The following is a 13,666-nucleotide window of genomic DNA, read 5'->3' on the forward strand; positions in this document are numbered from 1 at the left end:
GGACTTGAGTAATGTACACGACATCATAAGGATAAACAGAGTGGCCAAGTTTTTAATAAAAATATTTTTCATATATAAATTCAAGCTAAAAAATCATTAAAAATGGTAAAAAAAATCAATACTATTATGTTTATAACAAATAATCTTTTTATATATATCAAAAAACATTTTGAAGATGAAAAGTATTAGTTTTAAAATTTGGCCCTTAATGAAAAACTTGGCCGTTTTCCTCCCAAGAATTATTCCGCGGTTTTTTTTTAACAAATAAATGTCGTCGTTTTCATGTAAATAATCAATTTTTTAAGGTTGCCAACATTCATTAATTTTATAATTCATTTTTTTCCATAAAATTCTAAAAAATAAGATTTGAATTCAATGACCGATAAATTCATAATTTTAGGTTTATTAAAATATTTTGTAATTATTAAAATATTTGGCAACTCTGGTAAGTGTATTGAAGGGATTCAGCTGACTGACTGACAGCATTTATATTTGGTAAACTCTCCTTAAAACAATGCATAGTGCCTAGGTACTTATCATGCATATGTACATTACATTAGGCATATCATGAAAAAAAAGTTAAATTAACTGCCTTTTATTAGGTTTTATATAAATGACTTATACTATGGGAAAATGGAATTTTTTAATGTTTCAAAATAGGATTAAATGCTTTTTATATAAAAAAAATAGGTCATTTTTAGATTTCAAGGACATTTGCTTTAATTGTTTATATTACAGAAAAGATACTTATTTTTAGATATCTTAAAATCAATCATATTAATTTTTTTGCATGATCTAATTTTTAGTTACCAAAGAGAAATTAAGAGATCGATTATATATTTTGTTTATAAGGAAAATCATATTTAATTTTGTTAAAGACAAAAAGACTGATAATTTTATCATATTTTTAAATGTTTTAATTTCTTCCTAATGAACTGCTTATGACATTAATTCGGTTAAAACTAGGGATTTAAAGGACAAGACAATGGACGTATAATATGTATAATATCACTCACGATATTACGAATGAATGAATGTAACTATGAATCTTTGGGGGGGACCAGTCAGTAAACTTTACAAGAGGAGGGGAGGCTTCTTGATTATTATAATATTTAACAGAGTAGAGTAATATCTTCAAATTATTAATGTAATCGTTAAAAGTCATTTTGTAAACATTGTATTGCTAAAATTAAGGCATTTTTTTATTTAACTTCCAAAATCTTAAGATACCCAGTTCATAAAATGGTTGAATTTCTTTTGTTTTGATTTAAATCTCTTATTTGTGTTTATTAACATTTAATCAAAGTATAAACGCACCCCATCTTAATGTAATTATAGTATATTGTATCTTGTACATATAAATATTCTTATCTTTAAAAATTAAAAATCTAAATTAAATGCTTATCTCACATAGTCGAGATAAATTGAAATTAAAGTTAAGCCTCTTTAGTACATATTTTAGGTCAATTTATTAACTTTATATGGGAATTTTTCTCATATTAGCGATTGAGAACATAAGACATAATCAATTCTTATATTGGTTAAATTTTTTGGATCTAGTGCAGTTCACAGTAAAATTTTCCTGGTAACTACTAACTCCAAAAATCTTTGGACTTTGAAGGCTGCTAGCTGCCAAACGTCTATAACGTATATATCAGAGACCAGGGAATACTATTCTGACAAATAACTCTAGTTAATAATTTTCCCACAACCCTCTTTCCTTCAGTTACCAAAAAAAAACAAGTTTCACTGAGGAAAAAAAACTTAAAATAAGCCTTTTTTTGCGCATTTATGTTCTCTGTGTCATTATTGAGTTATAACTATTCCATATTATTTCTAGGCCTTCTTTTGTTGGTTGAAAGTTTGTGCAAGCATAATCTTTTCGTTCCACCGTTGGCAGCCTATAAAGTTAATAGATTTTTGAAGAATCGTTACCAGAAATATTTTACAGTAAAATGATTTAGATCCAATTATAATAAAATTCTTGATTAAATTCCATAATATTTTTAGATTAGTTAGATCAAATAAAATAAAAAATGGGAAACGAGGCTTCGTTACCGCTGGAGATGTGCGCCAATTTTGACGCAGACGAAATTAAGAGACTTGGCAAAAGGTAATAGTTATTTATCGCCTCGTAGTACAGACAGCTTTCCGTGGTTATTCAAATTATAAATTGTAAGAGTAAAACCAGTGCAGTGTTGTTTGCCAAGGTCCGGAATTAACAAAAATGGCATTACTTGAATGATTTTTTTATTTTAATATTCGTATAAAATTTTTTGTAATAAGATGCTATAAATGATTTTTCAGTATAGCTAAGAACCGGTTCCAGCGGATATTAATCGGTTTCAAAGCCACACTGGAAAAAGTTTTATTTTTTACTACTTTTAATATAACTAGTGGATTCGCCCCTTTTCACTAGCGGGGTCTCTGGCATCTCCAATGGTATAACGAGGGGATTGCCCCATCTCTCTCCGTAAATTAGCTTAAAATCATAATAAATCTAGTAAATATATTATTGAAAAGTAGATGACAATTGGTTGAAACTTGAGCGGCTATCGAGATTTTAACTGACCGACAACGTTCTATTTTGTATTTAAGGCCGACTGAATGGTCCAAGTTATAGAATAGCTGTCCTTTTATGCAGAAATCTGAAGTTATATAATGATGAAAGAAAATTTTTAAAATGGCTAAAACACAATACGAAGCTTACCTGAAAATCCCCCCCCCCTCTTTTTTGTATTGCAGTTTTAGAGCTCTTAAGATTCAAACGGCTAACATTTGTCACGCCTAAAACTTTCTAATTTGTTATATATGGTATTTTTTGTGTCTGTCTTTGAATACAAGCAAGGATGACAACATCCATGAAATCTAAGTTTGAAGCTGCTCTAAAGCAATAGGTCTGCTATTGATGTTATATACTAAAAATGCTCAAGATTGTTGAAAATTAGGGGTCTAGCTTTAATAGCAGCTGAGTAGATCTCATTTTTTTCCCTAGCCTTACGGACTGACTGATGTACAAAAAAGGTTAATTTTAGAGTAGCATCGTTACCAAAAATACTATATAAATTTTTATGGATATAATACATATCCACAATCACATAGGAATAAAAAAGCAATTACATTAATGGATAATGCAGGCTGCATATTTTTGCCTATCCATTTATTTTCGCCTGTCTACATTTTTCCTTTTGTCACATCAGTTAGAAACAAATAATGTAATTCTGAATGATCATTTGTTATGAGTAAAACTTTTCTACAACTAGGGTCTGTTTATTCAGTACTAATTAGTATGCTACAGAGGTGGTTTTTTTAAAAACCAACAAGTACCTATTTCGGAATCGGTTATTGTAACCAAATCATCAAAACTATTTTTGTAAAAAAAATTCCAAAATCATATTAAAATTTCCAAAAATTTAATAAAATGATTAAGCGATATTTTCTTGAAGGTTCCACTTAGGTAGTTTTATTAAATTTTTGTATAAACTGTAAATAATATCCTTTTAAGATGAAAACTAAATACTTTTTTTGTAATTTTATTTCATGAATTTATATAGCAAAATATATCATTAAATTTTTTTAAAATAATAAAACGTAAAATCAGCGTAAAAAATCAAGAATAGTTTAATGCAAATTTATTACATTACATTTATACCTACATATAGGTATTTAGAATAGATATCGGTCTCTATTTATTTTTTAAGAAAATTTAAGAACTAATAATTACGTTTGTTCTTTCATCTAATACATTAATTTTATTGTAGATTTAAGAAGTTGGATTTAGACAATTCTGGTTCGTTATCTGTAGATGAGTTCATGTCCCTGCCTGAATTACAACAAAATCCATTAGTTCAAAGAGTTATAGGTAATGTTCATTTATTTAGTTGTACATCAATTTAATAGCAAAAAGAATGGTTTGAAATATTTTAGATTGGTACCTATATATTTTTGTTTTGAAATTTAAATGCAAGTAAAAATAATTTGTTCAATGTTCCCCTTATCCTCTCTATATGTTTCATTTCACATTTAAGTTTCTACACACTATCCAATTGTATTCTGATTTACTAGAGAAATTAGGTACAATCGGCTGTTTATTACACTAGTCCCCAAAGCCTTATAATAACGTTTTCTTATACTCTGGCTTTACAACTTTGGTGACTTCAATTCTGATAGGTTGTTTCATTAAGTTGAGTGTTCAAACGTTTTAACCACTAATTTTAATCTAAAGAAGGAGTATTTTGTGTATTCATTAATTTATCCGTTATCGGCCATTGTCTTATCCCTTTAGTTCCCTGCTTATTTACACAATTGCAAGTTATAAAAAAATTTGTCCTTGTTTTGTTAACCTTTCAAGTCTAAATTAAAAAGATGTTATTGTTGGCTTTTGTCAATTTCATTCAGTTCCTTTAGAAAGTCCCTTACTCTAAATTAAAAATTATGATTTATTTAGCAAAATAAAATATAAACTATAGAAACAAGTATTCAAATAATTGAATAATAAAAAGTAAAAAATAGGTAATTAAATAGTGGAAAAATTAGCAAGGTCTTTTCTAACACGATATTTGTACAGAGAATCCGAATACTTCACATCTTAGTAGTAAAGACAAAAGTGAAACCTAAGATTTTATTCTTAAAAACTACAACGTTATACAAATACGAAGGAGTTATTTTCAGATTTACGAGTTAGATAGGTATTTAATACTTATTCAAATCCCAGAATTTTCTTCCATTATACTATCGCGGCTCTCAGTTCCTTGCATAAAAAAAGTAATTTCATTGAAATGCTATAAAAAATGTGTAAATGCCAGGTGAATAGTCAGTCAACTTTACTAAAAATTGATTTAGAAGCAATTTTATGTCTTATTTTTTAGATACCTAAACAAAAATACCTTCTTTAAAAGCTAATTCGTTTTGTAAAGGGGGGGGGGGGGGTTTAATGCAACCATCTCGTAATCAATGTATAAATGGCACTTAGAATTCGAATTTCAACCTAAAATTTTGCATGAGTAATCCTTGGTAGGTCTATTTTCCCTAAATCGAACAAAAAGTTGGAAAAGTAACGGCTGGCAGCTGGCGGCTCAGCCGTTTAGCCGTTTTTTGCCTAATTTCAGGGCAAATTCATCATTAATTACGTAGGAATCAACTTTTTAAAACATATTTTTGGTTTAATTCATGTTAAATGATAGCAATTACCATTTTTAAAATTTCTTGTACCAGCTGCTAAACGGCTAGAACCGGCTGAAAACGGCTGGGAGCTGCCAAGAGTATGAATAGTTGATAGGGCATGTGACATGTCTAGGGGTAGGTTTTTATGGTTGCTGAGCTCAAAAATACTACCAAAAATAGTGGCAGCTCAATCATATGGCAGCTGGGTAACGGCCGCTGCTGAGCTGGGAGCTGCCAAGAGTTGAATGTGTAGATAGGGCTTGTGACATGTCTAGGGGTAGGTTTTTATGGTTGCTGAGCTCAAAAATGCTACCAAAACTAGTGGCAGCCCATCAATATGGCAGCTGGGTAACAGCTGCAGCTCAGCTGGTAGCGGCCAAGAGTAGAATGGGTAGATAGGGCTTGTGACATGTCTAGGGGTAGGTTTTAATGGGTGCTGAGCTCAAAATGCTATCAAAAATAGTGGCAGCTCATCCATATGGCAGCTGGGTAACGGGCGCTGCTCAGCTGGGAGCAGCCAAGAGTAGAATTCGTAGATAGGGCTTTTGACGTGTCTAGGGGTAGGTTTTTAGGGGTGCTGAGCTCATAAATACTATTAAAAATAGTGGCGGCCCATCCACATGGCAGCTGGGTAAAAGCTACAGCTCAGCTGGGAGCGGCCAAGAGTAGAATGAGTACATAGCGCCTGTGAGGTGTCTAGGGATAGGTTTTATTGGGTGCTGAGCTCAAAAATACTACCAAAAATAGTGGCCGCCTATCAATATGGCAGCTGGGTAACAGCTGCAGCTCAGCTGGTAGCGGCCAAGAGTAGAATGGGTAGATAGGGCTTGTGACATGTCTAGGGGTAGGTTTTTATAGGTGCTGAGATCAAAAATGCTATCAAAAATAGTGGCGGCCCATTCACATGGCAGCTGGGTAATAGCTACAGCTCAGCTGGGAGCGGCCAAGAGTAGAATGAGTTCATAGGGCTTGTGACGTGTTCAGGGGTAGGTTTTCATGGGTGCTGAGCTCAAAAATACTACTAAAAAAAGTGGCCGCCCATCCATATTGCAGCTGGGTAACAGCTAAGCTTAGCAGTAAGCCGTTATTTAAGACTCATTGACTATTGGGACTATTGAAGGATAACCAAATATTGCATATTTCAGTATAAATACACTATTGTCATTTTATATTATTAATAACAACACCTTATCAATGTATTGATTTAGTTGTAAAACGGCTGAAATTGGCTGAGAACAGTTACCAACAGATAAAAGTAAACAAGTAAAGACATAGCTTGTGATGTGTCAAAGAGGTGTAAGTTTTTATAGGTGCCAAGCTCATTAATACTCCCAAAAATAGAAAAGCCCATCCAAATGGCAGCATGGTAAGGGCTGCTGCTCAGCTGTAGCTGTTACCCAGCTGCCATATAGACAGGCCCGAACTTTTATTGGTAGTATTTTAGAGCTCAACACCCATAAAAACCTACCCCTAGACACGTCACATGCTATGTACTTTTGGCTATTGTTAGCTTTTCTCAGCCGTTTTTTTGTAGTTTTCAGCTCTTGAAACAGTGAAATCTAGTAATTAAAAAGAGTTATTAGTAATATATCCATGAAAAAAAGTTAAAATGTTAATAGGGAGAAGTTTAATTTCACTGAAATAATCAATTTTTTAAGCCTAAAAAAACAGCTGAGCTGTGGCCATTACCCAGCTGCCATATAGAAGGGACGGCACTAATTTTTGTGCTCAGCGTCCATTAAAACCTACCCCTAGACACATCAGAAGCCCTATCTACTCATCTACTTTTGGCCGCTCCCAGCTGAGCTGCAGCTGTTACCCAGCTGCCATATGGATGGGCGGCCACTATTTTTGGTAGTATTTTTGAGCTAAGCAACCATAAAAGCCTACCCCTAGACAAGTCACAAGCCCAATCTACTCATTCTACTATTGGCCCCTCCTAGCTGAGCTGTAGCTGTTACCCAGCTGCCATGTGGATGGGCCGACACTATTTTTGGTAGTATTTTTGAGCTCAGCACTCCGAAAACCTACCCCTAGACACGTCACAAGTCCTATCTACTTATTCTACTCTTGGCCGCTCCAAGGTGAGCTGCGGCCGTTACCCAGCTACCATATGGATGGGCGGCCACTATTTTTGGTAGTAGTATTGAGCTCAGCACCCATAAAAACCTACCCCTTGACACGTCACAAGCCCTATCTACTCATTCTAATCTTGTCCGCTCCCAGCTGAGCTGCAGCTGTTACCCAGCTGTCATATGGATGGGCTGCCACTACTTTTGGTAGCATTTTTGAGTTTAGCACCCCTAAAAACCTACCCCTAGACATGTCACAAGCCCTATGTACTCATTCTACTCTTGGCCGCTCCAAGGTGAGCTGCAGCTGTTACCCAGCTGCCATATGGATGGGCGGCAACTATTTTTGGTAGTATTTTTGAGCTTAGCACCCCTAAAAACCTACCCCTAGACACGTCACAAGCCCTATCTACACATTCAACTCTTGGCAGCTCCCAGCTCAGCAGCGGCCGTTACCCAGCTGCCATATGATTGAGCTGCCACTATTTTTGGTAGTATTTTTGAGCTTAGCACCCCTAAAAACCTACCCCTAGACACGTCACAAGCCCTATCTACACATTCAACTCTTGGCAGCTCCCAGCTCAGCAGCGGCCGTTACCCAGCTGCCATATGATTGAGCTGCCACTATTTTTGGTAGTATTTTTGAGCTCAGCACCCATAAAAACCTACCATTAGACACGTTACAAGCCCTATCTACTCATTCTACTCTTGGCCGCTACCAGCTGAGCTGCAGCTGTTACCCAGCTGCCATATGGATGGGCTGCCACTATTTTTGGTAGCATTTTTGAGCTCAGCAACCATAAAAACCTACCCCTAGACATGTCACATGCCCTATCAACTCTTTATACTCTTGGCAGCTCCCAGCCGTTTTCAGCCGGTTCTAGCCGTTTAGCAGCTGGTACTAGAAATTTAAAAAATGGTTATTGCTATCATTTAACATGAATTAAACCAAAAATCTGTTTTTAAAAGTTGATTCCTACGTAATTAATGATGAATTTGCCCTGAAAATAGGCAAAAAACGGCTAAACGGCTGAGCCGCCAGCTGCCAGCCGTTACTTTTCCAACTTTTTGTTCGATTTAGGGAAAATAGACCTACCAAGGATTACTCATGCAAAATTTGAGATCGAAATTCGAATTCTAAGTGCCATTTATATATTGATTACGAGATGGTTGCATTAAAAACCCCCCCCTTTCTATTTGGACAAACCAAATTGTTGTAGTTAAGGAAAAGGAATTATATAATTTATTTAAACTTAAGTTGAATAGAAAGTTTAAGTTGTGTTGTATTTGTAAATGTAAAGTTTTAATGACAACCTAACACATCCACAGATTTAACAGGCAGGGAAAGGACATTAGTCGAAATATATTTATCTTATTAGGAGCTTTAACATTCTCTCCCCCAAATACTTGGCATGAAAAACTCTGCCTTTAAAGCTTAAAAATGTTGTGTTAATATTAATTTACCTCATTTTACCCTCCCAGTTAAATGATTTATGGATAGGAGGTATTTTTTATCTTTTATGAACTATGCCTTTAGCCCTGGGATTAACAGATTTAGTTTACTCGTGTTTAAAGTTTTGGATCTACTGCAGTTCACGGTAAAATATTTTAATTTTAAAGGCTGCTAGCTGCCAAACGGCTGAACGTACAGATCATGCCCGCACACTGTTTTAAGCAGCAGAAGAAGGCCAACACATAATCTGGAATAGCCATAAAACAGTGTGCGGGCATGATCTTTACGTTCAGCCGTTTAGAATTCATAGATTTTTGGCAATATTTGTTACCAGCAATATTTTACCGTGAACTGCAGTAGATCCAAAGTTTTAACTTGTTCAGTTTGAACAAACTGGAATAAAATAGTTTAATAAACTGTTTATACTGTATTTCATTAAATTGTTTTTTAAGGGATTTATTTATGAATAGATCCTACATGTTTATTTGTATGTAGCTTAAGTTATTTTATCCTTTAAAAGAATGTCTTCTGTCTGTGTGTAGCGAAGGATCTTGCTATCAACTGAACCGATTTGGTTCTCTCCTTTATAGTAAAGCTTATTATAGGTCCAGGGAAGGTTTGTAACTATTTTATTAATCATAAATTTTCATAGGTATTAGTGATGCTTTTACAGTAGTTTTAACTTCAAAAATAAGGTTATTTTAACGAAGAACTTCGTTTTTTTGCTACATAAACCGCCGAAGAGCACCCGCCAAAAATTAAAATTCTTATAATATTTCAGAGATATTTGATGAAGACGGTAACGGAGAGGTTGATTTCAAGGAGTTTATCCAGGGAGTTTCACAGTTCAGTGTCAAGGGAGATAAAGATACAAAACTTAGGTAAAATATAACTTACCTAGTCTAACCTAAAAAGCTATGCAATTAAAAGGCCACATAACATGCAACTTTTTTGCCTTTATGTTTTTTTTTATGAAAGAGTTGTTCTGAATTGCCCATGCTATCATACAATAAATTGGAAGTAATTAAGGGATTGAAGGGTATTTTTTCCCCTATGCCTAACCAGTGCACAACATAACCTAACCTAATCTGACCTAAATTAATAAAGTAACAAAGAGAACTAACCTCCTCCCTCCCTTTTTCAATTAACTTTAACGTAAGGGGAAGGGGTTTTTGGGGCCCACTAGGGTCCGTCTAAGACTACTTATATATGGTAAAATTGTGTGTTTTTTTCATGAAAAGCATCGTTAATTTTTATAAAACAATATTTTAATGATTCAATTCTATTATTTAAACCTACCTTATTAAAAGAAAATTATATTTTAGGTTTGCCTTTCGTATATATGATATTGATAATGATGGCTACATCTCAAATGGAGAACTTTTTCAGGTGAATTATTTACAAAAAAAAAATATATCAAATAATAAATAACTGGATAATTTGATTTTAAAAAGCTAGAACCGTTTTATATCGTTTTGGAGCAGCAAAGAGTATTCGTGACTAATTTTCCCTATAGATAGCCAAAAAATGGCAAAACGGCTGAGCCGTTAGTCGTTACTTTTCCAACTTTTTGTTCGATTTAGGGAAAATAGACCTACCAAGGATTACTCATGCAAAATTTCAGATCAAAATTCTAATTCTAAGTGCCATTTGCTCATTGATTACGAGATGGTTGCATTAACCCACCCCCCCCCCCCCCCTATATCCATTGGCATAAGTGACTTATTTATATTCTTTCTTACAGGTTCTGAAAATGATGGTCGGCAACAACTTGAAAGAGACGCAGCTGCAGCAGATTGTGGACAAGACCATCCTATTCGCCGACAAGGACAACGATAGTAGAATAAGTTTCGAGGAGTTCTGTAGCATAGTCGGCAACACAGATGTTCACAAGAAGATGGTTGTTGACGTTTAGAATGTTACTACTGTGTCACTGAATAGTCTGAATACTAAGGAAGATGACATGTTCAACAATTTTATCAATATTTTAGTAAAACGTGTTATAGTAGAATTATGAAAAAAAGTTTTTACAAAAAAATGTTTAAAAATCACTTTTATACCTACACTTATTAAAATTAGGAAAATATTTAATATTTCCAAGCAAAAAAAACACTGCTTCACTTTTTATATTACAATGGTCTAAATAAAGTAAATGCTTGAAATTAAACAATTTTGTCTTTCTTTGTTATGATAAATAGTAAATTAAGTCATCATCTGTTCTTAAACTTTGTCTTGTCAAATTTTTATTTGAATTTTCCTGTGCTATCTTGTTGTTTACTGGGTTTACCAAAGATTTTTATACTTGAAAACTGTAGAGAGTTTTACTTCTATTAGTTGTTGGTTATCTAGGCACAAAAATATTAAACTAGTCAAGAATATCTTCTCCAGTATGGCTTTGAAACCGATTAATAACCGTTAGATTAGAACCGGTTCCCTGCCATACTAAAAATCATATATAGCATCGAATTACAGACAATTTTTCATTAAATTTTTTTTTAAATCCAAAAAATTAATACCTACCAGTTCTCGGCCCCTCGGTGTTAACAAAACTGGGTTTAATCTCATAATTTTATTATTTTAATATCCACTGAAATCTGTCTAGGTATAATACGATGCGATGAATAACTGTTTCATGATAAAAATAAAATAATGACAATGTCGTCTTTATCATAGAAAGCCTAGTTAGCAATATGATATAGTAGACAGCTTTCTGTGGATATTAAAATGAAAAACTGTAAGATTTAAACCTTCGGCCCCTCGGGTTTAACAAAACTGGCTTTAATTTTTAGATTTTCATTTTAACATTCGAGGAATATTATCTGTAATACGATGCTATACATGATTTTTCAGTATGTCTCAGTACCGATTATAATCCTGTGGATAATAATCGGTTTCCAAGTCATACAGGAAAAAAGTTCTTTTTGGACTTGACATCTTTTAGAGTCACTTTCTTCAGGTTTTAACTGCTTTTTTCTTAACTTATCATTTTACTTGTAGTCTTAAAAATATGAATTGACATTTGTAAAAGCGTCGTGTCCTAGAATATTCGGATCAAGTCGAAAATATAAAGAAAGGTACACTTTTCCATATCCTTAAAGGCTGCTAATTCTACAATTTTACAGCAGACAGCAGCATTAAGTTATCTGAAAAAGGCCCCGTAATTATGACTTATGATCAAAATATTTTTTTTCGATTACTAGCAATTTTAACTTTATTTTTAAAGTTACAGGGTCCATTGGTCCAAGGAAGAGATGGTTGGAAGCAAATTTTTTTACGTTTTATTTAACACTTATGACTTATAAATGCATTAATGATACTTTTTCCAGTGTGGCTTCGAAACTGATTAATATCCGCTGGATTAGAACCGGTTCTAAGCCGTACTGAAAAATCCTGTATCGTATCGTATTACAGACAATTTTCTACAAATAACAAAATAAAAAAATGATATTAATACCAAATTTTTTAGCACGGGACTTCGGCCCCTACGGGTTTAATAAAACAGGAATTAAGCTTGTAACTTTTAGTTTTACTATTTGCGAAAAGCTGTCTATAATACATTGCGATAAATAACTATTAAGATAGGGTATTAGACACAAGTTAAAGTAAAAAAAATTTGGTTTTCATTATGTAATAATGATTAATTTTGCCTATAATAAACCTAACTAAAAAATAAAATAATGTATGTTTCATTATCTATTTGTAATTCATTGTTGTAATGTTGTTAAGAATTAATCAATAAGCGTGACAAAGACAGTTGTTTTTTATATTAAGATTCATTTTTTATATGCTTGATTAGGAATTATAATGACTACCTAGAGATATTTCTATTAATTTTTTCCATAACTAATAAAATGATATTGTGTTAAAAATACCATAAATATATTCTGAAGCTTGTTCTGATATAATATATTAGTTACCTAGATTATTATTATTTTACATCAAAATATTGGTCCCTGCACTGGGACTGTAAAAAAATAAACACAAGTTTTGAATACTGGTACTATATTCCCCCCGACAACACACCCTCCCCCCTGATACCCCCCTAAAACTAAATCCAAGTGTACATATTCAATTTTTTATAAACAAAAAAAGCACTTAGGTAGATATGTTTAAGATATTGTTGAATGTTATATTTATGCAACTATTGCTATTTCTATCTTTCTGTCACTTATAAATATTCGTAACATATTTTACTGCTTAATTAATAAATAGCACAATCATAATTAATGACAAATTTTTTTATTTACAAAAATTAGTGAAATCATAGAAGAATATAATTTGTCATGCATTGATGCCATTAGTTGAGCAGGAAATATAATCTACAATGCATAATTTTTTTATTATTGTTGTAATATTTTGTACTCTTGATGAGAATTAGCTCTAAGTCAGCTCAATATTATCATAAAAATTAATAGTTTATCAACTCCTTTTTTTCTTAATTATTTTAAATTTTAGCTTGGAAGATTTTTTTGTATTTTTGTTGTAAGGGCTTGCTTTGTAAGAACCGCTCAATAATCATTTTGTGTCTTGTTGCTTTACAATTTAGTTTATTCAAAAACTTATTTTTTTATTATTGAACTTGTGTCATTTTAATTTATAGCAATTTTCAAAGGATTATCCATTTTAGAAGTTTTTACCTTAGTTGGGGGACAAAAAAGTGATTAAAACTGTAACTTCTTTTAAATATATTTCTTGAAATCATACCTGTATAATCTATACGTATACACAGAAAAGAAGTACATTTCTACCTAAAGTCGAACTAAGCAGAATAAATCAGGAAATAACTGCATTTTTAATGTTTAAAAGTAAATTTTGCGTCGCTAGCACTTTTGATTTGATTGAAAACGAGATATATTTATATGTATGGTGAGGGTATGAATTGATTGTTAGGTCAGCAGAAGCTAAATGCTGTCGTCATGCACTTAAACAATCATACAATTATCTAAGTATGTCTCAAAACTAAATTGTCGTTGGATTA

The 13,666-nt window shown here is 32.8% G+C and overlaps 1 protein-coding gene across 1 annotated transcript; it reads left to right on the top strand.

The window, feature by feature from the left end:
* The first annotated feature begins 2,001 nt into the window (after positions 1-2,001).
* LOC145316378 (calcineurin subunit B type 2) lies at positions 2,002-10,772 on the top strand. Its single transcript, XM_080156830.1, has 5 exons — positions 2,002-2,113; positions 3,762-3,862; positions 9,470-9,569; positions 10,014-10,077; positions 10,433-10,772. Exons 1-5 carry the CDS (start codon positions 2,037-2,039, stop codon positions 10,601-10,603), a joined length of 513 nt encoding a protein of 170 aa, XP_080012956.1. The 5' UTR covers positions 2,002-2,036; the 3' UTR covers positions 10,604-10,772.
* Positions 10,773-13,666: the final 2,894 nt, after the last annotated feature.

Source organism: Acartia tonsa, chromosome 4 (assembly GCF_053477335.1).
Source record: "Acartia tonsa isolate MP-2025a chromosome 4, ASM5347733v1, whole genome shotgun sequence".
Classification (NCBI taxonomy): Eukaryota; Metazoa; Arthropoda; class Copepoda; order Calanoida; family Acartiidae; genus Acartia; species Acartia tonsa.